This window comes from Poeciliopsis prolifica, unplaced genomic scaffold, assembly GCF_027474105.1.
Source record: "Poeciliopsis prolifica strain line A6 unplaced genomic scaffold, Auburn_PproV2 SCAFFOLD010, whole genome shotgun sequence".
In the NCBI taxonomy this organism is placed as follows: Eukaryota; Metazoa; Chordata; class Actinopteri; order Cyprinodontiformes; family Poeciliidae; genus Poeciliopsis; species Poeciliopsis prolifica.
The window spans coordinates 14,367,953-14,394,389 of NW_026562385.1; the positions used below are offsets into that span (position 1 = coordinate 14,367,953).

General features: G+C 37.8%; 2 protein-coding genes across 4 annotated transcripts in view; both read right to left on the minus strand.

The window, feature by feature from the left end:
* LOC129363558 (potassium voltage-gated channel subfamily C member 1-like) overlaps positions 1-7,338 on the minus strand; it is a 56,713-nt gene extending 49,375 nt beyond the window's left edge. For all 3 annotated transcript variants that reach the window (XM_055035726.1, XM_055035725.1, XM_055035724.1), the window contains exon 1: positions 6,685-7,338. In XM_055035726.1, coding sequence (XP_054891701.1) covers positions 6,685-7,227 — 543 coding nt within the window. In that variant the 5' untranslated portion in view covers positions 7,228-7,338. The remainder of the gene's footprint in view (positions 1-6,684) is intronic.
* Positions 7,339-11,323: 3,985 nt separating this feature from the next.
* On the minus strand, positions 11,324-25,261 carry aoc2 (amine oxidase copper containing 2). Its single transcript, XM_055035717.1, has 5 exons — positions 23,672-25,261; positions 19,563-19,681; positions 17,850-18,016; positions 11,978-12,110; positions 11,324-11,887 (listed from the first exon to the last, which is right to left on the minus strand). The coding sequence occupies exons 1-5, from the start codon at positions 25,242-25,244 to the stop codon at positions 11,597-11,599; spliced, it is 2,283 nt and encodes a 760-aa protein (XP_054891692.1). The 5' UTR covers positions 25,245-25,261; the 3' UTR covers positions 11,324-11,596.
* Between the last annotated feature and the right edge of the window lie 1,176 nt (positions 25,262-26,437).

A 26,437-nucleotide genomic window follows, 5' to 3' on the forward strand; every position in this document is an offset into this window, starting at 1 on the left:
TGCTAACAATCAAAACACTTTTTTATTGTTGGCATAGTGATCTATCAACAGATCTTTGAAGGACTGATGTTACCAAGATGGAGTGGATGATGATGAGAGCTGAAAGATTTAAAAAGTCGGTTCTCCCTCCATAGGAATTGGCTCTTCTGATTCCCTGCAAAGCACTGGCTCCTCGAGCCGATGCTTTCTAGTATGGCCTATCATTTACAGAAATTACAAAATTTGTGCAAAGTTTCAGCAAGTCCCATTTGAAACATTTTAAAACTTTGTTTAATGCCACCTTAAATAAAATTTAAGACAGAGAAAATATAAATATAGGTGACGGTTGGGGGAACATGCTATATTACAATCAAATATAGTAAAAGTTGACATTTCTGAGGTCTGTATGTGGCTTTTGGCAGTGGTTTTGTGCTTCCCTGCATATGGCTATACAGTCTTAACCCCCACTATGCTGAGCTTAAAAGTGTTTTTGCACAGAATGTACCTAGCCTTGTATGTGTTGGCAACACAAGACAGCCTGTGGTTGGAGACGAATGCCATCCAGCCAACTGGCAATAAATTTCCTCTTACCCATGATAGACACAAAAAGCTAACTCGCTAGATGGCAAAAGTATATTAAGAGTCGTAAGCGCCTTCAGTCATAAAACGTAATGGAAATGTCAGCAAGTAATTCAAACTTATGCTGGACAGGAAAGTAAGAAAAAAAACTCTACATATTGGAGAACATACAAGAATGCATATAGTTGCCATAACAAAATTTAAGAACTGTAAATAATGTATATAAAGTTTACTTAAATTTTTCTCATAGAATCAAAAGATTTTAAGGCTTTAAGACTTAAAATGTTTTAAGTCTTAAAACATTTTAAGACTTAAAATGTCTTAAAATCAATTCAACATCAACATCAATTCAAACTTTTTATTTCTGTATCACCAATTCAGCATAAAACTGCAGTGACTCTGTCTGTCTGAGCTCCGATGTGTTTATTAGATTTTAAGTGTTCCCTTTTATTTTAACATTTTGAGAAATCAAACTCACCTTTACCATTATCTATGTGAGAAGGTTTGAATCCTAAGAGTTGCACAACCTGGCAAGTTATTGGACATTGTTCCTTAGAATTACTTAAATAATGTTTTGGTTTTATTTTTTTAATTTTTTTATTGTTTTTTAAAAACAAAACAAAACAAAAAAAAACATTCCCAGGCAGAACTAATATCATTTCAATTTAAAATAAGAAACAATATCACAGGATATGTAATCGAAAGAGCTACTTACATTGGTGAAGAACAAACATGCCTGAAAACTGGTTTGACATTGGTCAAACAAAGTGTCATACTGTGGTTTTTATGCCATATTATGATTTGCATATATCATACTGTGGCCAAAAAACCTGTACTTTATACAGATACAATGAACTACTATAAGGTTCATTTATCATATATTCATTGGCTGTGTGGCTTTACTGGTTGAGCCACGCAACCAATAAAGCTAGTTGTGTGGCTCAGAATGAATTGCAAATAATTAATCTTATAGTCTCACATTTAGTGGTTTGTGTTGAGCGCACAGTGAGACTGATGTGAACGCAGACATCTTTGTGTACAAAAGATAATGTGTGGCTTGTGCATGTACATCTCACAAAGACATTGGTTATGTATCTGTGTTTGCTGCTTGATAAGTTCAAGTTGAAATTCAAATTCAAAAATACTTTATTGATCCCAAAAGGGAACTAGAACTGCATACAGTTACAATATGTTTCTTGCTTGACCTGTAACGTCCCTTTGCAATGCATGTCAAGGTTTAGACAAGTTTCTGGCCAAAATAAATGTGGATATGGCTTCATCATATGGCCAAAAAGAATTACTACACTATCATGGGAAGATGTTTCGCATTTGTTGAAAATATCAAGTCATGTGTAGGCATTTTCCAAGAAAAAAAATATCAACATATTAAAAAAACACTGCAAACAAATGAACATAAAAAAATCATATGATACATTCAGCCATAACTCAAGTAAGGTCAAATAAACAGCTTATATAGATATGATGGCTTAAATGGTTCATTTCACATTGATAAAGTCAAACAAAGCTTAACTATACTGGCTAAAAAGAGTTTAACTATACTGGCTAAAAACATGTCAAAAGTTGTTAAACCTATGACAAAATTCACATTTCTATGTCACTCAATGTTATACAAGTTAAATACTTACTCCTATTAGCAGTCAAAAGAGTAGAAAGGAGTGAATGGCGTTTGATTGTGATAAAAATGTCATGCTTTTTTTCCCTTGACAGACACAGATGAGTCAAAGATGAATGCTATTGGATTTCTTCTTCTATATACTTTGAAGATCCTAACCAGCTGCTTAGTTTACTTTATTTCCTTCCTCCATGGAAGATGACCTGTCAATCATTAAAGCTATAAGGAACTTTATTATTTGCAAAAGCAAACTACCTTTGCAAATAGTCTTATTTAAAAGTACTTTGAATAAGTACTTTTAAGAGCGTAAAGAATTGGACCATCAAATTTATTTTGGTGTTCTGGATCCGGTCTCTCCACCAGACAGGAGAGCTTTAGTCATAAATATTTTGAAATATGAGAAATAGCAAGAACTATTTATTATGTGTTTCAAGCTCAAAACAATACTGTTAAACTAGTGATACTAAAGAATCCTCATAACTCAGAAATGCTGAAACTAATTAGAAAAATTTATTCTAAATCTTTTACAGCAAAGGATCTGTTATCATCGACAGTCCTTAGGGGTTTTGTGCTATGGTGCAGTCTTTCATTCCACCTGATGCTTACACTGATACAAGTGTTCCACTGTATTTGAACATATATCATCACTGCATTAATAGTGTGAGCAAAATTGATATAATAAAAGTATGCTTCTATTTCAATAATTGTTGGCTATTATAGTCCAGCAACCAATTTTTAGTCACTCCTTGCTGGTTTTTCCTGTTTTATCTCTCTTACCCCTGTTAGGCTGCCTTTGGTTTTGGTTCTTGGTTTTGTGTTACTCTAGCTACCTGTGAGTTTTGTTGTACCATCACTTTTTCCGATTTATTGGTCAGCCAATTTATCGGTGCCGAGTTCCTTCATTTTGTCTCACAGATATTTTGAATTTTTGAATATTTTAAGTTACTTAAAATAATTTAGCGATGGCTTTCAGTAATAATACCCTAATTTCTTGCCATAATTAGCAATATTTCAGACAAAAACAATTGGTATCAGACAAAATTGGAATCGTCAGGTCAGGTTTTATACAGATTGCAATCGGCGACCGGACAGAATACTGCTTTTAAGATCAGTTAATCAGCTGACCCAAGTAGTAAAAATAATACAGTCAGACCTGTGAAACATAAAAGAGCAAAAATCCTTCCTGTTATACAGCATCCAAAACCAGAGGAGATAATTGTTTAGACATGTAATGCTTCAACTCCAAAAAATGTAAATAAAGAACAAATCAGAACTAGCATAACAAAGATACTTAAACATGGTGCCACCATGAGCAGCGCAATTCACAAAGTCAGAATTCTGTAAGAACTTTATTGATCTTTTGCAATATTCTAAGTAGGACTGTACAATAAATAAAAAAAAACATGACACTACGGACACATTGTCTGATAGAATATTCAATATATTGTTGTGGAAAGTACCTCCTTTATAAGTGATAAGTTGTGTATATAGTATTGTGTGGAGGTGAGGAAGATGTGCTCACCCACACACAATATACGCCCCCTTCTGTCCTCTGGTCAGAAGGGGGCGTTGCATGCTGGAACATGTATGTTTTGGATCGAAAGAGAGACGGGATGTGATGGCACTGGTAGTTAGTAAAAGTCTGTCTGCCCTGTTATTGTTGGACAAAGAAACTATTAAACAGTTATCTCTTCAGTGCTACCGTGTTTTCATGTGCTTCGTCCCCATCATGGGCAAAAGAGCGAGTTAATCCTAAAGAATGCACCAACTTTGGCCCAGGAGGAAATATATCCCCTGTGTTTTCCAACTATGGTCAGTAGACAAAAGCAGGAACGGTTAACAATAACTCCAATTCAGAACTGCACTACTTTCTGGGGCATGTAGGCAGAGGAAAGAGTTTAGCCACTCAGCCTCTCCTTGCTAGCAAAGCAAGGTCCTTTTGTTACCTAGCAATAACCTGCAAAGCAGTAGTTTACGGTTTGGCGACTCTGCCTCAAAACTGCTTAAAAAAACAATGTAGGAAAAATGGTGAACATAACAGGAAAGGTCACAGAACCAGTTTGGTAGTATTTCAGATTTTAAAACAACTGACTAATCAATACTTAATCAATATCAACTAATATAAAATATTATATCATGATGCGTTAGCAACAATGATTCCAGTTTAAATTATCAGATAGTGATAATCATCAAAATTATAAAGATTAAAGGTTTGAAATATTTAACTTTATATAAAGAAAATCTGTTTAATGAGTTTAACTTTCTATGAGTAACTAAAATTAGCTTTTTCCACTATTCAAATTTTTCAAGACGCACCTGTTAGCATAATTTTTGATCATATTGTGTCAAGTTTGAAGTTTTTGACATGACAAAACAGTGCTAGATTGTGTTAAATGGACAGGAGAGATCAAAATTATCCCCTCAGTGCTACCTTTTTAATCCAAATCACAGTGATTTTGATGAAGATGTATAATGCATTTAGACTTCAGCCTCAAGGTAAAATGCAAACTGCAGTGGGTGGTGAGAGGTACTTGTTTTCTTATTCAAAAAATAGGATTCTGTCTAGGTCAACAAGTCTAAGGTCATTAGGGACTGAATGATTGTCTTTGGTGCTGGACAAGGCAGGATTATCTGGGGTCAGGATAGAAACCCACAGATCTGCTCCACAAAGCCCTTCATGACCTGGCTAACACCTCTGTACCAGCGGCATTGTTACAGTTCAGCTTTTTAAGCTGAACTAAAGATAGTTAACTTCTAGAGACAGATAGACAGAATTGGGAGACAAAGTGATCACCAGAATGCTCTGGCTATATTAAGAAGTAGCAGAACCCATGAGCTGAAAGGTGACATATTTGAGGTATGATAGAAAGCTGTTGGTCAAAATTGTGTAGGAGGAGAGATAGATCCTGAGCTTTTTGTTGAACTAAACCTGTTGAGGAATGAGTTTAGCAGAAAAGCTCAACATATAAATGAAAAAGTAAGATATGAATGGATGGCAAGGATTTCCAGCATAACATTGCCCAAAATATCACACTGCTTTCTTGCCATAGCAGATCCTTTGACATATGTTCCTTAAGGAAGCAATGTGGGCCCAAACAGCTATCCATGTGATACAAAAGAAAACATCATTCACTGAACAAGCCATTACCTTCCATTTATTGGTGGTTCATTTTTGACATCAGTCAGATGTCATCATAAGCACCTTGGCTGGCCTCTACTTTTATGCAGCATCATATGCAACAAACTGCAGTGCACTGTCAAAATACATAATGCACCATAATTTTCTTCTCAAGTAAGTTGAGCTACAATAACTCATTTATTGGATCAGAACAAACAGCTTCCACCCTGCAACCAGCATAAATGCACCATCATTCTGTCACAGGTTCACTTGTGTTCTTTTCCCTAGATCCGTTTTGATCAGCTCTGTGCACTGCAATCCAGAGACATCCCACAGAAACTGTCCTGTTTTCTTGCCATAGCCATGTTGCCTTTGTCAAACTCACTCAAATGTGTATGCTACCCAGTTTTCTAACATGTGAGATTTAAGGACAAACTGCTTAATTAATCTCGCCCATGAAGAGATACCAACAGGAAGGGGTGATCAGTGTATCTCTGTGGACGGACTTTTACGTTTGGGTTGGTCCAAATGTTGTCAGGAAAATAAGAAAGACAAGAAGAAATATGTTTACTAGTGAACGCATTAGCGTTCACTAGTAACAGTATGTCTCTGTACTTCCCCATGCAATCCACCACTCTGCATTCATTGCTTTGCTATGCACAGACGAATGCAATAAACAGAAGTCAGAAGTGTTGTTTTGCAATACAAAGATCCTGAGATCTTTCCTCAGGAAGAAATCTACATATCACTTAAATATTTTTACATACACTGTAGTTTGACATTAATTTAATTTAATTATTTATTAATTATAATTAATAAAACAACAAATTATATTTTTGTTTTATTAATAAATCCATAAACAAAATTTAATTGTATAATTTAAAGTTGCCAGTATCAGTATAACAGATGCAAGGGCTATTTCTTTAAAATATTGTTTTATCAGTTTATCAATTTCTGTTTTTCAGCATCAGAAGCCAAAAAGACTAAAAAACATTTTAGCTCAGATACCAAAGAAAACATACATTGACCTATTAGATTACCAGGCATATAGTCTGAAGAATCAAACAGAATATTTTAAGAAATATATTACCTCGACTTTTACCTTATAACGACAATGCACCTCAGTCATCCCAACCATAAAAAGAAAAAAAAAAAGGAAAAATGTCCCACTGTGTAATCAATCGAACAATGCTACTGCACATGAATGGAAAAACATGAGTGACAAAGAAAGAATCTGAACTACTTCATGAGTACATTCTTACAACCACTGAATTGTTTAATGAAAGTGTGTCAGTTTCGAAATCTTTCAAACTGGCGACTCCAGGAGTTTAACATATATTTTTTAGTAGATCTTGAGTTCTGTCCAGTCACTCACCCGGGCGTACTTGGAGGAGTAAGGGTCCTCGAACAGCGCCCACATTCTGGGCTGCCATACTTCCCACCAAGTCGCTTTACGGCCGTCCTCCTGCATGCAAAGCCGCTTTAGGTCTCCATCCACTCCGCCGGTGAGCGCCGGGTCATCCTCAGGTACGTCTGGCTCCGGAGTCTCAAAGCTGTCCAAGGCTTCCTCTGCGTCCCGGTGCTGCCTGTAGTTCATCCAGCAGCACGCCTCCACGTCAGTCTCATCAATGCCCCAAAAGGCGAGCTCCTCTTCAAATAATGGTCCGCAGACATCGTTTGGACAATGGAGCTTACCGGTGCGGTAGTAATTTAGGATGAAAGCAAAGGTAGCTGGATGGCGGTCGAAAAAGAATTCGTCCGACTTAGGGTCGTAATCGAAGTTGCTGAAGGCATCGGGCTCGGTCAGCCAAGACAAACGCGTCCCGGGCAATGTCTTCAAAGTGCTCCGGTAGGTTTCGTGTCGGATCCCGCCGCAGTTTATCACAATCTTTTCGCTGTCTGAAGCCGAGCAAGTCATGGCTGCCCTGGGGCATGCTTCGGTCCTGCGCCCAACTGCTGTGGATGATGCTCTCCCTCATTCACCGTTGTTCCTTGCTCAGCACTCAGTCAGGACAGTGCCAATGAAAAAAACAGGGCAGCAGAATTCACGAAAAGAGGAGGAGTTTGGTCATTGTGTTTCTAAGACAGCACACACACAGTAGCCTACACACACACACACACGCACACACACACACACACACACACACACACACACACACACGGAGAGAGAGGAAGAGAGAAATGACAGATTTCATGTTGTTTGATGAGTAAGCCTAATGCAGCTTTTTGTTCAGTAGCACCGTGTTTTCCTTTGTTTTACTGCATCCTTTTCAAGAAGTTGCCCAGAAATACCATGTACCCGAAGGTAAGACCGCACACCACCGATGAATCTTCTGATGACTACCTGATCACAAACTGCCAAGCAGTAGATTTGTTCACCCCTCCTGAATCCGCAAAGGTAATGGATGTTTGAAAGAATTTGTCAATTTCATTTATCATTCATTCAAATTAATTCCAAAAAATGTCTAAAAACAATACAATACAATTCAGATTCAATTCAAGTAAAGTGAATTTTACAAACGTCAACATAACCACACTAAAAAATTTTTTCTTAAATGACTGGTTTTGAATTGTGTTTTTAACTAATACCAGTCATTCAGTGGTTTAGTCGAATGTTGCCAGTTTGAAAAGTGCTACATCCCATGTTCATGAAACATTTTTTCTATTGAAATAATTCTGGAAATTTTGTTTAGATTAGAAAGTTGACATGTGCTGTTATTTTGGAGAAATCAATCATTTGACCATGTACATGTAAACATTATTGGAGAAAACATTCATGTTTATTCATAAATTTATAAAAATTATGAAGTCTTGACATAATTTAAGCAAAATTTGTTTATCTTACATTAAAGTAAGTTTTGATTACGAAAACACTTTCGTGTCCTTTTACCCCTCTACTCCGCATCACTTCCCACTATCTTTCAATCTACTAAAGCACTTTACTTAATTAGAGCACAGCAAAAGGAGAAAGGAACAGCTCTTTATGCCCACTAAACATTCTCTCTCTTTTTTCTTTCCAAGATTGTCCCTGTACCACTAACCGAAGAGGAGGGGGGAGACCAGGAGCAGAACGAGTATCTGCTGAGCACCACAGAAAATGCAGAAAATACTGCAGACCATCAGTTCATTAGACTTTCCACATTTTTTTCCACTCTACTTTTCTCAAATATTACATCCTTTTTCCCTATCAATCAGTCTTCAACGTCATCATCATAACATCCCCTCCCCTCCATGCATTAACACATACACATATACACACAAAAGCGTATACCTTCCCCTCCCCACTTATCTCTGCCTCTTTCTCTGGTGCAGAGCTAATGTGCTGTGTCGGTCTATTGAGAGAAGCCTGCAGCACTGTGCAGTACGCTACAGGATGAGCCTGTTCCAATATCAGAGGAGCACACACTTACACTCTATTGGGCTATAGCCTTTTCAGTTTGAAACCCTCAACGACCACATTAACCAGTGTCCACTGTTAACCAGACCGTGATTCATATCTGAAGATGACATATAAGGAGGAAATGACTTATTCTTGGTATTGCAATCAAGCATGTTTTACAGCATGCTGAGAGGGGTAATGTCGCAGCCAAAAATAATCTTTGTCAGTGGTCTTTAATAAAGCATGTTAGTGTGGAATTAGTTTTTGCTATCTGCATGGCTTTTCCAAAGTGGGAAGGTTGAGTCCACTCTTACCGTTACTTCCGTGACTCTCCAAAGGACGTGTTCACAGTCCCACATTAGTTTGCCTGTGTAAGGGCAAGCCAGCTTCATAGGTTGACAGGCCATCTGGAGTAATTGGCAACGCCTTGTTGGCCGTTGCAATTCACGGCTCAGGGCTAATAACTTAACCGAAAAAATCAAAATATTTTTTGTCGACCTAATTTTCTTGAAGGATAGCTGTCTAATCCAATGAAATCTCTCCTCTCTCCTTTCACCAAAGTTACCAGATTCTGCCATTTAAACCTTGGGTCAAAAGTGACATAATTAAACAAAAAATACATAATTAAATAATTAATGAAATGTCATTAAATGTTTAAAGAATTTATTTTGTATATATATATTTAATTTGTTTAATATTGCATTAAATGTGCACATTTTCACAAATTTAATCTTAAAGCTCACAGTGTGCACAACATCATCCATCAGAGGATGTGATTAAGGTAAAATAAGCTAGTTACAAACAACATTAATGATAGTAACTATGTAACATACATAGAGAATCTCTGGAATGACAGGTTAATATGGTGGGGCCCGATGAAAATCTGCTTGGGATCCCAAAAGGGCTGGACCGGCTCTGGTGCTTGGCAACATGTAAATAGAGGACACCAAGCTACATGGTGTAGAATATGTTTTCTCTCATCTTAGACACCTTGATAAATAATTGAGACCTTTATGATATTGATATGGGTTTCAGTAATAATAACAGTAACAGGCTATAATAAGGAATTTATCCAGCAAGTTTTTGATAATGCCGACCGTCCTGTTAAATATCTGACCATCCATTATCTAACACCAACTTCACCACTGTGCAGCTTGTCATTTTAGATAGACAATGCTTATTCTCGCAGAAGGTTGTTTAATCTGCTCTGAATGGCTGGTGTAAAGTCTCAAAAGAAAACAACTGCAGACCTGACTGCAGATCACTGTGTATGGCAGACCATTTGAACATAAATTCAGTTTTACTGCATTTACGTTCCAGACATCTGAAATTCGGATATGACTAGACATATTAGGAAGTTAAGATATATGTGAATGTATTTTTACTAGACAAAATACCTATTTATGATGTCGCTAAAACATTCTCACTAGTAGAAATTACATCAGATTTACCACTGGATTATAAGGATCCTTCAATTCAAAATATGTACAATGAATGACTCAATCTCAAAACTAATATTTCAGATATGTTCAATAATTTTATAACTAGTAATAAAGCTGACAAACTTGGTTTTAGCAACAGTCTTACCAATCCTTACATGTTTTATATATGAATGCTTGGACCAAATGGCTTCAATCCTTGAATACCGACTATCATTGTGCTTTAAGGTTTGTAACAGGTAGCAGATGTCTTACACAACATTATTGTGAGTTGTATGTGCTTCTTCAAGCATACGGAAATATCAATCACTTGATGATCTGAAAGTCATCCAGTGCAGATTTATAAAAATACTAGGCTTGACTCCAGGTTATTTAGATCCTCTCCTACAACATACTGCCCATTCTTTATGCTTCAGCAAAATTCTTTCCCTTAGATGTGGGTTCGAACAGAAAAAGGGAAGCAAGCAAACGGCTCGTTTAAACTTAAGATCCCAGATCTTAGTTTATTGTACTTTTTTCAAGCAGTTCTTAAAAACATGCAACCTATTTTTATCAATCAGTGTCATTGCCTTTAAACTGTTTTGTAATTTGTGCATATGTTTTAATTTATTTTACTTTTTTTTTAACCAGGTTGTTGTGCATTGCAGGTGTCTCTCACTCTTAAAAGGAGATCTGGACGTCAGTGTGGTTTTACCTAGCTAAACAAATTTAACAAAATATTTTCATTATTTATTAATTTATTTTAATTACGCTTGTCAGACAAAATCGAATTTATGTCAAACTGGCCTGCCATACTCTGAGGCTTCATAGTGCAGAATTTTATGGTGGAAAATGACACCAAAGCAGGCAGCACCCTCTCCTGTACGATCAGTTGAATTACCTTTAGGTCTCATCAGTTGTGCTCCATCTGTGAGACCAATGGTGCAAAATAAAAGAATATGGCTCAATGATCCTCCAGTGCATTATCAAAATCAAAAAGTCATTTTTAATTTTTTAAAAGTTCTCTGTCATGGCAAAATGGTGACATGCAAGCATTTTTACAAACATAATATAAGTAATTAAAGTGGATGGGATAAAAAACTGTTTTAACTTCATAAAAGATTTATATATATATATATATATATATATATATATATATATATATATATATATATATATATATATATATATATATATATATATATATATATATATATATATATATATATATATATGTGTGTGTGTGTGTGTGTGTGTGTGTAACCATAAAGAGCTATATTTATGTATGTATTTATATGCATATCATTAGAGTTCACCAGAGGTAAATCTGTGTTTTATCTTTAGTGAAGGTAAAAAACAACTGTGTTAATGATAGGTAAATAAAACAACATAATACAGTGGGGTTTGTAGGCCCACAATACACTGTGTATTAATTCAATTTGTCACAGATACTAAAATAACTGGAAAGCTTTAGTTCAGCAACACATAAATCATTTCCAGTCCTCAAACTTCATGACTCTGTCGAAGCCGTGGTAGGTAAAGGCCTCCAGGGTGGGAGTACACGTTTCCTGTGTCAAGCATGCCATCCTGTTGTTCTCACAGCTGCCTTCAGCACCAGGGCTGAAGTATACAGAATCTGCAGAGCTGATAGATGGGTCTTCATCAAAATAGTTATGTGGTCGTAGTATAACTCCACCACCATTACCTACTGTCACAGTGTTGGGTATGTCTTCAGCATGAGGGATATGAAGGAAGCCTGTGGTGACCCAGGCAACAAGGTCCTAAACACACATAATAAGGCAGGTTATATTTTTAAAATTTGAAGTTTTTTGAATTGTTATATCCTTTTGTCAAATCATGTCACAACATACTTGATTTTCAATGCTTTCGTTGTCTTCAATATACTTGCTGAAGTCAACAGCTGGAGTCCAAACATCATTCTGATTGTAAAGACTACTGCTGGTTTGTTCTGAGTCCTTATGTTTGGTGATGGCAACCTTATACCTGGAAAAGACCGAAAATATACTGTAAGAAACAGGTTTGTTATCTCTGACTTTTCAGAGAGCTCAGATTGTGACGTTAGAAACAGATTTCAACTTCTGACATTGTTTAGTGACTTAGTTTTTGTCCAAGGGAGTTGTGTACTGACATACTTTAAGGGATAGGAGGAAAATAATGGCTGTAAATGGTTTCCTAAAGATAATGTACCTCACTAATAAAATGCTTTTTAAAATCAGTTTTGTTCAAATGGGGAAACACCAGAAACATGTAGAACAACCTTAAAGACAGTGAATAGCAAGAACTTCCATTATGTGCAGTGTGATTTTCTTAAATTGGGTTCAGTTTATGAACAAGATCCACAAGATCCCTTTTCAAAACATTTGGAAGACATTACAAACAATTTGGATTGACATTATATATATATAACTCCATCCAGTGCTCGACCAGAGGATTAGGAAATTTCACTGAGAGCCTTGGTTAGAGCTGAACATGGAATTCAAAAAACCCATGGAGAACATTGTCAAGAAGCAAGATGCTGGTGATTGGAGGACCCAAAGAGAAGTTCTGCGCTCTTACTCTCTCTTAGGGACTCTGTGTCGTGTTAGAAGAGCTCATGAACTTGATTTCATAATTTCAGGAAATTTTCCTGACCAATGTGCAGAAACAGACGCAGAAACTGAATTTAGGAGTTTAATAATTCATTTGCACAGGAACAGAAATATGTGCAAAATGGATTGCCTCTGATTCTTCAGTCATTGTGAAATGTCTGAAGAAGGAGAGAGTAGTGGTTGTCAAATGATGATGATCATGATGAAGAGATGATATTGGAGAGTTTGTGTCTTCAAGCTTATAATATATCAGAGAGCTTTCAGCGTGGAGGGAGGAGAAAAATCAGTAGCGACAAGTTGGTTGTCTTGGGTAACCAAAGGAAGTGAGAATCATCTGATTCAAACCCAGAGTGAGCAGAATCTAGAGATTTGTCCAAGGATGGAGGAAATATAAATATACTGAGTATTTTTGTACATGACACAAAGTTCATGCACAGACTTCAGATAAGTAGAAAGAATGGTGGGAGTACAATCCCTAAGCCACTCCGAATTGCCTCCAACATGCAGAACTGCAGTATGAGCATTGCAATTATGGAATTTTAGAAAAAGCTTGATAGCTGTAAAGCTTTTACATTTTTTTGAGGAAGGTATTTTTTTGCAGTGATGGGCTGTCAGAACCTGCTGGCCTAAACACTATTAGAATTGCTAACATATATCTGCAACCTAAATTACTAATCCGTCCCAGTTATATTTGAAAAGGAAAAAGTTTTTTTTAATCTGCTACATTTAGAATAATATATTACTGCAATGAGATTATCCTAAGACCCATAATAAATAAAAAAGAAACATGTATGTCACGAAACAAGGAAAAATACGAACAACTTTAAGCTCCATTGCATCTAAAGCATTACATAGTTTCATTATATCCCAAAAGACTACTTTGTCTTTGGTTCCCAGAGTTTCTAAAAATAGCGTCCATGGGATAGTTTGTTTTAACTGCAGTCCTGTGAAATTCATACCAGTAGGCAGGATGTAGACAGCAGCAGAGTAAGTGAGATCCCCCCACAGAGAGATGTAGTCTCTCCACATGGGGTCAGTATATGAGAAAATGTATGACGTTTCTAGTAGACCGAGCAATACAATTCTTATTCACTGGATTAGTTACTGTACACAATGTTAAATTGCACTAATCAACTCGGATTTTTTTAAAAGTCTAACACCAATACACTTTAAAAGAGAAACCTTATACAAAATACATTTTTTAGCCCCTAAATAGGAATGCAAAAACATTACATTTATTCTGTCCTGGAGTTGCAAAAAAATCCTTATATTCTTTTTGGGTTATATTTTTCAAACTGTTATTTTTTCAATATTTACTATAATGTTTTGACCTCATTGTATTTGCTGTTGAACTGCTAAACAAGGTCATCACTTTCAGCTAATCATTTTTTTCTTGAAGTGATTTTATAGTTCAAGCTCAGTTATGCCATTTTGACTTGCAAGGAGACAAGTCAAAATGTTTGCTTCCATCACATATTAAAAGCACAGAACTCTGTACATTGGCCCTCAGCATCGGAACCTCTTCAAAGTGTCTGGTTGACTTTTATTTTTCAAGGGAATATACCCTCATCAGTGGGAAAAAATCTGTTTCTGGAGCACTTCTTGACCACCACTTCAGCAACCTGTGCCAGTTTCAAGAGGGATTTTCCAAGAGACTTCATCTGATTGAGATTAAGTTTCTTCCCTCCATTTAAACGAGGTAAGCAGCAAAGCAGTAAGCTCCAAATAACACTTTGCATGACTGGAAACCTTGCTTTAAACATGCATTTTGTGTGTTGATAATTAACTTGGAAAAACAAATGAATGTTACCCATCTCAGTTCTTTTATTTTTATGGTTGTTGTTTAGAACCAGTGTTGTTTGTAGATCTCACAGCTGGTGGGAGGAAGGGCCTGCAGTTATGTTGCAGGAAGGGCATGCCTGTTGGTTATTCACTCCAGTCACAGTGTGAAGCCACAATGTTCATGGGAAAAAAAGAAAAAGTAAAGAACTTCTTATGTTCTTATACCCTCAGATAGCAAGCAGCGTTTCCTCTAAATACTGGAAAGTGAGTTTAAGAGATAACTGTGTGCATATAAAACAAGGTGGTAGGATACCAGTGAAGGTTATTGGGACCTCCAGCTTAAGAGAAATAAGGAAATGGTCTATGAAAATAACAAGTGACAACAAAAGCTAGTATAATTGTATGAATCTGCCATGTGAATGAAATAAAAATAATAAAAAAAAAATTGGCAACAACAAAATGATAACTTTAATGTATAATCATGAAGAAACACAAATTTAAATTAGAATACCAATAATGACCTTGGCATCAGCAAGATTATGTTTAAGTTTCAGTGTTGTTGTGCATTGACTATATTGTGTAAAGGCCTGTGCCGAGATTCAGGTTTTTTGACGGACTTAAGCTCACTGATTGACAATGACACTGTCAGTCAGTGACAGTGTCACTGATTGACACCCCAACAGCTGAGACAACACCACTATGGAAGATAGGATGACTTCACTGATCCTTGGAGTTCTCACTCTGCTTGTTTATATTAATTTTATTGTGAGAAACCCATCAACTGAAGTTAAAACAAACTAAAATGCATGCCAATAATTCTATTACGTACATTAACTAAACAAAAATATATGATGAAATATTAATGGATAAATTGGTAAGAATAGGAAAAGAAAAGTCACTGAAAAAATGAAGAATTTAGGACCCTCAGCTTTCCTTCTTTGTCACTGTCCCAGAAACCTGAGCCGGTCACTAAATGAGAAGCCATCATTAAGAATGCAACACTGGAAATAAATAGATAAATTTAGTATGGTGATCAGAGGAATCAATGATGGAAGTTGACAATGCTGCTAAAAAAAGTACGAGAATGTTTTAGGAAGTGAGCTTTAAATAATTACTCCTGGACACAGAACAACTAAATTCAGAAAACAAGAATGAATATTACTGAACTCAAAGAAATGAACTGAACTGACATAATCTTTCTAGCAATAACAAACACGGGAATCGAATAAGATATGGCAAGACCAAATTGGACATACAGTTAGGGCCAGAAATATTTGGACAGTGACACAGGTTTTGTTATTTTAGCTGTTGACAAAAATATGTTCAGAAATACAATTTATATATAATATGGGCTGAAAGTGCACACTCCCAGCTGCAAAATGAGAGTTTCCACATCCAAATCGGAGAAAGGTTTTAGGAATCATAGCTCTGTAATGCAGAGCCTCCTTTTTTTCAAGGGACCAAAAGTAATTGGACAATGGACTCCAAAGGCTGCAAAACAAAAGGCCTTTCCCTCATTAACCTGTAATCAAGTAAGTAGTTAAAAGGTCTGGGGTTGTTTCCAGGTGTGGTTTTGCATTTGGAAGCTGTTGCTGTGACCAGACAACATGCGGTCAAAGGAGCTCTCAATTGAGGTGAAGCAGAACATCCTGAGGCTGAAAAAAAGGAAAAAATCCATCAGAGAGATAGCAGACATGCTTGGAGTAGCAAAATTAACAGTCTGGTACATTCTGTGGAAAAAGGAATTGACTGGTGAGCTTGGGAACTCAAAAAGGCCTGGGCGTCCACGGAAGACAACAGTGGTGGATGATCGCCGCATACTTTCTTTGGTGAAGAAGGACCCGTTCACAACATCAACTGAGGTCCAGAACACTCTCAGAGAAGTAGGTGTATCTGTCTCTAAGTCAACAGTAAAGAGAAGACTCCATGAAAGCAAATACAAAGGGTTCACATGTAGATGCAAACCATTCATCAATTCCAAAAATAGACAGGCCAGAGTTAAATTTGCCCAAAAACACCTCAAGAAGCCAGCCCAGTTCTGGAAAAGTATTCTATGGACAGATGAGACAAAGATCAACCTGTACCAGAATGATGGGAAGAAAAAAGTTTGGAGAAGAAAGGGAACGGCACATGATCCAAGGCACACCACATCCTCTGTAAAACATGGTGGAGGCAACGTGATGGCATGGGCATGCATGGCTTTCAATGGCACTGGGTCACTTGTGTTTATTGATGACATAACAGCAGACAAGAGTAGCCGGATGAATTCTGAAGTGTACCGGGATATACTGTCAGCCCAGATTCAGCCAAATGCTGCAAAGTTGATTGGACGGCGCTTCACAGTACAGATGGATAATGACCCCAAGCATACAGCCAAAGCTACCCAGGAGTTCATGAGAGCAAAAAGGTGGAATATTCTGCAATGGCCAAGTCAATCTCCAGATCTTAACCCAATTGAGCATGCATTCACTTGTTCAAATCCAGACTTCAGACGGAAAGACCCACTAACAAGCAAGACCTGAAGGCTGCGGCTGTAAAGGCCTGGCAAAGCATTAAGAAGGAGGAAACCCAGCGTTTGGTGATGTGCATGGGTTCCAGACTTAAGGCAGTGATTGCCTCCAAAGGATTCGCAACAAAATATTGAGAAAAACTTTTTTGTTTGGGTTATGTTTATATGTCCAATTACTTTTGAGCTCCTAAAATGTGGAGTGTTTGTAAACAAATGTGTACAATTCCTACATTTTCTATCACATATTTTTGTTCAACCCTTTAAATTAAACGTTACAATCTGCACTTGAATTCTGTTGTAGAGGTTTCATTTCAAATCCAATGCGGTGGCATGCAGAGCCCAACTCACAAATATTGTGTTACTGTCCAAATATTTCTGGCCCTAACTGTAAGTTAACAACCAGAATGTGGTGAAGACAAAAACAAAAATGGCACACAAAACTCACTCAACTAGTTATCATAACATATATGTACTTTCCTGGTCAAGAGACTGAAAAAATAATTGCAAGTATCCTTGCAATTGTTTATTTTTTTCATTCAAATTTTCTGCTGCACTGTAATCAGATTCAATTTGTGAAAAAAGGAGTTTGGGGAGTCACCAATGTTTGGCTAATGAAGTATTAATTATATTGATTATAATTAATATGTTATTAATAATTAAGTTATTAATTATTAATAATAATAATTCTTCAGCAGTCAATAAGTCAAGGTTACACATTGAACAGAATGATCAAATCAAAAATCATGCAGCAACTGGACCAGTTGCTGCATGAAATAAATAAAAGATTTTCTTTTATTTATTTATTTATTTATTTATTTATTTATTTAATTTGTCCATTCCTACCTGGCCCAGGACATTGATCTCTCTTCAGTCTGGCTCTCTGGTAGGTGGTCTCCTGCAAAGCTAAACACCTGCAGTTTGTAGGAACGCTGATGACCCCAACGATTGGTTTTGTTGCTAGCGATGTGAAGATAGCGAGGTACCTTGGTGTCATAACGCAGGGCGGCCTCCTGTGGAAGAGTTCCAGAAGTCTGACAGTCAAAATTCAAGATTTGACAAAAGGCATCTGCAGATTTACTAACAAACTGAGATTTATGAATGAGAAGCAAAAAGATGAGTTCGGTATGCTATGGTGATTCAGCTCATCATTCAATTCATTCAGTTTGCATATGTGACAGTCATAAAGCCTTTGCCTACCAATTAATACTAAAATCTGCCCACTGTCAGTGTTGTCCACTGAAGCTGTTCTTGTCATGATGTGTAATTTGATTGTGGACCCAAATGCAGAAAGGCAGACACATTGGGCTAATGAAGAATGCTTAATAAAAACAATAGCAACACATTAACAAAAACTTACAAAAAAGTGGCTCAGGGAGCAAAGGAGAGGACATGAGGAAATATAAAATAAATCTAAAACTAAAGAATAACTAAACAAAAGAAACAATTGAACTAGAACAACAAGGACATAAACTTGAATCATTAGGAAAGCCTGAACTGAACAAACAGAAGTCAGACTGATCTAGTCAAAGAAAGAGTCTAATGAACACAGAATAATAAACAAACCTGGAAACAACCCAGGATGTAATATTACCCCCACCCCTTCCCTCTAGCCTCTCATATGGCAACATAAATATGTTGTCATATTTATGTTGCCAATGTAACTTATTTAAGTTATATGTTTATGAGAAAAGTCATAAATATGACAACGTGAAGGGAGCCAAAAATACTGTAGTTTTCTAGAAAAAAAGGGAGACTTGATAGCTATTTATAGTTTGCCTGGTGTCATGTCTTGTTTCTCTAGATTATTTCCTGTTTGTGTTTTATTTATTTATTTCAGTTAGTCTCTTGTCTTGTTGTCATGCTTGATCTTGTCTACTCATTGTTAACCTAATCTTCCTCATCTGGGTTCTGTTCTAACCATGATTATCATCCCTATGCCTCAGCCCTGTTATGTTCTAGTATCCATGTTTTGGTTTTCTTTAGCTTTCATTTGTGTTCTGGTATCCCTTAATTGTCATGTTTTATTTTTGTTTTTATGTGTTTCTGTATTCTCTGTCTAGTCTGCTTCTCCAGCTAAGTTCTTCGTATCAGCCTTCTCGGTCTTCAACAGTCTCTGTAAACAAAATTGTCCTTCAAAAAATGCTTAGTTGAGACTGAAGCACAAGACTGAAGACTTTTGTCATCCAGATTTTGGTAAAAGAAAAAATAAAGAAAAAAAACAATAAATCATGCAAATGGAAATTATTGAGTTTGTTCTAATTTATCATGTGAATAATTATTTTATTGCCTATTGTGATAGGTCTTGTCATTCCTAAAAAAAACAAGATTCACATTTTGAAATTATCTCCACATTTTATAGTAATGTTATTACATAATGTGGGAGAAAGAATTACAAAATCCTGCATTATTGCATAATGCATTATTATAAACATATGATGGATTCATTATTGTGGAATCCATCATATGGTGCCACAGTAATGCTATGCATCAAAAAGCAGACGTTATTTTAAATAAAATAAAAACCTACAAGAATAGCAGAGGAAAATTAGGACAGACCTGTTCAGTTCGGAGCTGCTTTTCCACCAGTCGAGGCACCATTGCATATCGATCAGGCATCCAAGGTAAAGATACATTGGTAAACTCCATGTCTTTGGCCTGGAAGACATTCTCCACTCCTGAAAAGAAACAATAAATATTACAACAAAACCCAACAAATGTGCTTCTGCATTTACTATTTTTACTTTTTAGAATTGGTTCATACAGTGGGTCAAATATGTACTGAAGATGTCAGGGTTTTGTTTTCGTAAAGACATTCCGAATAATCCACACACACAAAGAAATCAAAGCAAATGAGTCCACAAAGGAAGTCTTAGATAGAATATTGGAAGGATAAAGGGAAATAACTTATGCCTCTCCTTGGGCTGCCACCTTATCGTGGTGGAGGGGTTTGAGGCTGATAGGTTCTGGCAATAAATAGTTGGTCTCACCTCGATGCCTGGCTCTGGTTGTGGAACCAGTCTCCTTGAGAGGGGCTGGACATACTTCCACCCTGGAGTTGCCCATGGTGAGAGGCGTCGGGCAGGAGTGGGCATACTTGTTCCCCATCTCGGCGCCTGTACTGTCTCGTTCACCGGTTTACCCTGGTGAACGAGAGGGTAGCCTCCCTCCGCCTTCGGATGGGGGGACGGGTTCTGACTGTTGTTTGTGTTTACGGGCTGAACAACAGTTCAGATCACCCACCCTTCTTGGAGTGGGTAATTGGAGAGTGCCCCTCCTGGGAACTCCTCTTTCTGCTGGGAGACAAAGCTCACATGGGCCCTGTTTAAAAAGCATTATAGTATATAGTATATAGTAATGTTATAGTAATGTTATTAAAAATAACATTACTATAAAATGTAATCTTGTTTTAAAAAGATTACATTTTTTTAAAAAGGGGGGTCGGAGGGTGTACTCCAATTATAGGGGGGGTCCTTCGGATAGTCAAACCTCGGCTTCAGGAAGAGCAGTGTGGTTTTCGTCCTGGTCGTGGAACACTGGACCAGCTCTACACCCTCAGCTGCGTCCTGGAGGGTGCATGGGAGCTCGCCCATCCGGTCCACATGCGTTTTGTGGATTTGGAGAAAGCGTTTGACCATGTCCCTCGGGGAGTGCTGTGGGGGGTTCTCCGGGAGTATGGGGTACTGGGCCCTTTGATACAGGCTGTCAGGTCCCTATATGACTGGTGTCAGAGTCTGGTCCGCATTGCCGGCAATAAGTTGGGCTCATTTCCGGTGAGAGTTGGACTCCACCAGAACTGCCCTTTGTCACCGATTCTGTTCATTACTTTCATTGACAGAATTTCTAGGTGCAGCCAAGGTGTTGAGGGGATCTCGTTTGGTTGCCTTAGGATCGCATTTCTGCTTTGTGCGGATGATGTGGTCCTGTTGGGTTCACCAGGACGTGACCTGCAGCTCTCGCTGGAGCGGTTCGCAGCTAAGTGTGAAGCGGCCAGGATGAGGACCAGTTCCTCCAAATCCAAAGCTCTTGGGATGTGGACCATGAGCCTTTTCCGGCTCATGGTCTTGAGCCAGAAAAGGGTAGAGTCCCTTCTCCAGGTCGGGGAGGGTGTCCTGCCTCAAGTGGAGGAGTTCAAGTATCTCGGGATCTTGTTCACGAATGAGGGAAGAAGGGAGCGGGAGATCGACAGACAGATTGGTGCAGCATCTGCCGTGAAGCGGGCACAGTATCGGTCCATCGTGGCGAAGCGAGAGCTGAGTCAAAAAGTAAAGCTCTTGATTTACCAGTCAATCTATGTTCCTACTCTCATCTATGGTCATGAGCATTGGGTCATGACCGAAAGTACGAGATTGCGGATGCAAGCGGCCGAAATGGGGTTTTTTTGTAGGGTGGCTGGGCTCTCCCTTAGAGATAGTGTGAGAAGTTCAGTCATCCAGGAGGGACTCAGAGTAGAGCCGCTGCTCCTTCACGTGGAGAGGAGCCAGTTGAGGTGACTCGGGCATCTGGTCAGGATGCCACCTGGACGCCTCCCTGGTGAGGTGTTTCGGGCACGTCCCACCGGGAGGAGGCCCCAGGGAAGACCCAGAAACATGCTGGAGGGACTATGTGTGTTCCCAGGCTGGCCTGGGAACGCCTTGGGGTTCCCCCGGAAGAGCTGGAAGAAGTGGCTGGGGAGAGGGAAGTCTGGGCCTCCCTTCTGAAGTGCCCCCCCGCGACTCAACTTCGGATAAGCGGAAGAAAATGAATGGATGGATGGATGGATGGATGGATGGATGGATGGATGGATGGATGGATGGATGGATGGATGGATGGATGGATGGATGGATGGATGGATGGATGGATGGATGGATGGATGGATGGATGGATGGATGGATAATTATGTGTTATTGGAAGATTAATATCTGAACACCAACTATGAAGTCTTAAAAAATACTAAGCCTGGGGGCACAACCTTGTGGCTCACCAGGCTGGCAGAAACCCTGATACTGAAAATATGCAGATGTACTTATCCAAGCCTAAGTAGAGGAGTAGGTAGTTCCCCCAGGTGACTAAAGAAAGAAACTAACATGAAAAAATTAATCAGACTGGAAGAAGTGCTGCACCTTCAACTCAAATGTTTTCTGTTGAGATATTCCAGCATTGAAAATGTGGTATAGTGGATCATCAATTCAGCTTCACAGAACACGCTCTTTGCTGTGTTATCTTCTCTATTTAGTTTAAAGTAACTCTCTTTTTGATATTTCTTGTCTCTTCATTTTAAATCTCGGCTCATTATTAAACAAAGCCCAAGATATTTACCACAGGGCTAGAAGTTTTTTGCATGTAGATGTTGTGTGCAACGATATAGTGATAATGAATTAGTGATATATTGTGCAGCACAGACCAGAAGCTTTGAACTGCTCACAAAGCACAACCTCCACAAATGGAACGAGAATGCAAAACTGCAAACCTAAAATGACTGGCAATAATGAGCATGAAAGTGGGGAAAAGTATTATGAAAAGTTCTCTCATCAAAAATTTGATGAGAGAATTTTTGATTCTCTCATCAAAAATAAACCCACTGTGTTATGTTGCAGGATATAATGCTGATCAATTTGTCTTTATTAATTTAGTTTATTTTGGTTTGTTTATTTAGTTTTTACTATCTGCATTTGCATGTTTACTTAATTTGATTTAACTTGTGCAAAAGACAAAGTATTTAAATTGTCTTTGTATTAGATATATGTCAGACAGTTGCATTACCCACAATACAGTTAATACAAGTGAAATTTGGCCTTCTGGGATTGTTTCTCTTACTATTTCCCTTCTTTTAAGATGTAGCAGTTACTTTAATTCTTTTGTGCTTGAAACCCTCGAATCTCCCATGGCAGCCGTTTGGGGGTGCTTAAGCACTTGCTCATACTATGCACTGTCCATTTACCCAAAGCTCCACTTTTGAGCTGCTTTACCCAGCCTAGCTGCCAGTCCATAGAGCACCTTCACCACACATTTTCACCCAATTATTTTACAGAATAGGAGTGTACATCTAGGTTTGGAATTGTGGCATGCCGACGAGAAAAATGAGTGGTAAGAATAAATTTGAGATATTCCATTTATAGAGATGGAATCTAACAGATGTAAAGTTAGAGGAAACAGTAAAATGAATTATAGCATAATTTAGTTTATCTCAGTTTTATAACTTATATAGGACAGTAATGATTTTTAGCCTTTAACTGCAACACATGACAGCTTGGTGGGGTAGAAAGTTCAATTATTTGTGCCCAATAACATGAATGAAATAAAAGGGGTATTGTATATAGGAGGGAAATCTATTAACTGTAACATCCTGTAATTCATTGATCAATGGAATCTGGACAAAATTATCTTTTTCATTGACAAAACTTTTAGGTCATACATTTGTTTTACAAACAATTACCATGGTAAATGTTTTTTTTTTTTTTTAAATTAGCATGGTTTTAGTTATTTACCTCTGGGATCAATCTAAAAGTTAATATTTTTTTCAACTGAATTAATTTGAATTTTAAAAAAACTGTATGGAGAATTATTTTTTTCCTACCTAATAAGAAAAACTGTGTATTTATATATCCAAATGTTGCACATGCAAAGAGAATAGCTAACAGAACACTAATTTCCAAAGGCCACTTAGACATTAATAATATGATGCTTACCTGCCACATCTAGGTCCACCTTGAAGTTGATGAAGTGTGTGTGGATGTTCCCGAGGACTTGCTCTGCCACTTGGTGTCCATACTTCAGATTACCATTGACTAGGTAGGAAGAAGAGATGTAGCCAGTCGCGTGCACTTTGGCTTCTACTGATCCACTTTGATAAAAGATGAAATCCCACATATAGTCATAGTTTCCAATAGCTGTTATTGTTCTGAAGACTAAAGCGCTGTTTACCATCCCACCGTAACTGTTGTGGAAAAAATCAGCGAAGTGTCTTCTTAAGGGCTGACCCATGTTGTGCTCAAAGATGCATATGGAATTCCTGAACCTGACTGGAACTGGCACATCGATGTAGCAGTATGTGTCAACATAGTCAGCGTTATAAGGACAGTCGACACCACGGACTAGTTCATGTGCGAAGCGCCCAATCCCTATGCTTGAATCCAAAAACTTTGTAAGAATCATCCCTGGTGTCACTGAACCGTACACCGACATCGCCTCCTGCACGCTTATTTCATAGGCGATTCTTTCACCATTAAACCTCACATCAAACACTCTCATACCTGTGAGAGAACTAAGTCCAAAAGCAAAGCTCCAGTCCAGGTATAAGACGTGGTTGTTCTGAATACTGTAGCGCTTTCCTTCTGCATAAAACTGCTGCGGTGGGATCTGCTGCGGCTTTTTTCTAGGCTTGAGAGAGCCGTAGTCAGGAGATTGCTTGTAGACAATTTTTTTCACATTCCCTTTATCATATTGCGTCTTAAGCTCTTCCACTGTGTCAAAATATTCCCCGTTGTAAAGCAGCTTCTCCAGTTTCCACTGGGATGCGTTTGTGCTCTCATGGTTCAGCAGCACCTCGAAGCCCACCGGGTGAATGTACATGCCACTCATGTCTCTGAAGAAGGAAACCCAAGTCTTTCTGTCTCCTGAATGAACCCCACGGGGCATTTGTTCAAAGGCATTCAAGCGTTTTTCCCCATTCACACCAAAACTCTCTTTCATGAGTTTCTTTAACTTAGAAAAGACCTCAGTGTCAAAAAATTTAAACATTAAAGTGTACTCTCCAATAGTAACCAGACGCGTGGTGATGGGTAATTCCATTTTGTATCTTTCGTTCGTTACATCTCTGTGGTATGACGGATTGGGGAGAGGCCCCACCACATATTCCTTGATGTGGCCCTTCGTGCCATAGAAGACCACCACTGTTGCTTCTCTCACTGGCTTTTTGCCTTTCCCGTCTAAGTACGTCACAGCCTCCGATTTCTTTGGTAGTGAGAGATCAATTAGAAATAAAAAGTTTTCCGATGGCATGGTGGTCTGTCTGGTGGAGATATTCAGCTCCCTCTGTTTAAGCATGTACTGCTGGACTTGCAAGTACTCCTCTTGAGTGAGATCAGCAAACACCAGGCTATGGTCATCGTGTTTACCTTTCAGCTGGTGGATATGCTGACCCGAACATTTGGGCTTCCTACCCGAGTGGATCCCTATGAGGACGATGTTGAGAATGATCGAGAACAGTCCAAAAAGTATGAGCGCCCATTTTACGAGTGAGTTCATCCTCCGTTCTACCATTACACACAGTGTGGAAAAAAGACAGGCAAGAATTCTGAAGGGGAGGAGGGCTGCGGTAGTTAAATAGTGTGGGGAAGGGGAGGCGTGTCTCGAAATGTAACCCATCCCTCTCCACATGGACCCTTATCCTTTTGGCACTCCTTTTTTCTTGGAATGCCTTCTCTCTCTGTCCCTCTCTCTTTCTCTAATAGATAGATAGATAGATAGATAGATAGATAGATAGATAGATAGATAGATAGATAGATAGATAGATAGATAGATAGATAGATAGATAGATAGATAGATAGATAGATAGATAGATAGATAGATAGATAGATAGATAGATAGATAGATAGATAGAGATAGATAGATAGATAGATAGATAGATAGATAGATATAGATAGATAGATATAGATAGATAGATAGATAGATAGATAGATAGATAGATAGATAGATAGATAGATAGATAGATAGATAGATAGATAGATAGATAGATAGATAGATAGATAGATAGATAGATAGATAGATAGATAGATAGATAGATAGATAGATAGATAGATAGATAGATAGATAGATAGAAAGAAAGAATTTGGAATATTATTGCAAATTTCTCCTTGAAAGTAGTCATTCATTTAGCACCTCAAACAATGTTTTTATGTTATAAATACTACTTGTAGGAGCTTACTAATAGCTTTCACACATATGTTGCATGTTCAGAAAAGTTACTTTATGTATTTTTTTAATATCATGAAAGGTTAGCATAACTCTTTTTACATCAGTAAACAGGTCATCATTTGGCTTAAACCCAGTTTTAAACCGGATAAATTATAAACAGCATTTTGCAACCCACATGCCATAAAATGCAACAAGTACAGCAACTTGCTTTGGATTGAATATATCAATGCCACAGTCACTTAGTGTTCATTAATTCTAGTCTTATCCCCACTTTAATATCCATCTATTATTAATTGCTAATGAATTACCAAAGAATCAAAATATAGTCAATTGTTTTGAACTGTTTTGAATTATATTGAGGTCCAAAGTTAGTTATATTGAACTGTATATATCCTTTATATCAGTTTACATCTACTTTATAGCTGCCACCATTTTTTACACATAGTATATTTTTTGAGGTTCATTCTCCATCTGTGATACATATAAATAATGTGAGAATCTGTTGGACCTGGATTTGCTTTCATTGCTTTGATTCTGGG

Excerpts from the sequence above, each read along its gene's own strand:
- aoc2 (XM_055035717.1), bottom strand. The coding sequence starts at position 25,244 with ATGGTAGAACGGAGGATGAACTCACTCGTAAAATGGGCGCTCATACTT. Across the intron at positions 18,017-19,562 it reads AGCAGCTCCGAACTGAACAG|GAGGCCGCCCTGCGTTATGA; the intron begins GTCTGTCCTAAT and ends ACTCTTCCACAG. Across the intron at positions 11,888-11,977 it reads ACGAAAGCATTGAAAATCAA|GACCTTGTTGCCTGGGTCAC; the intron begins GTATGTTGTGAC and ends ATGTGTGTTTAG.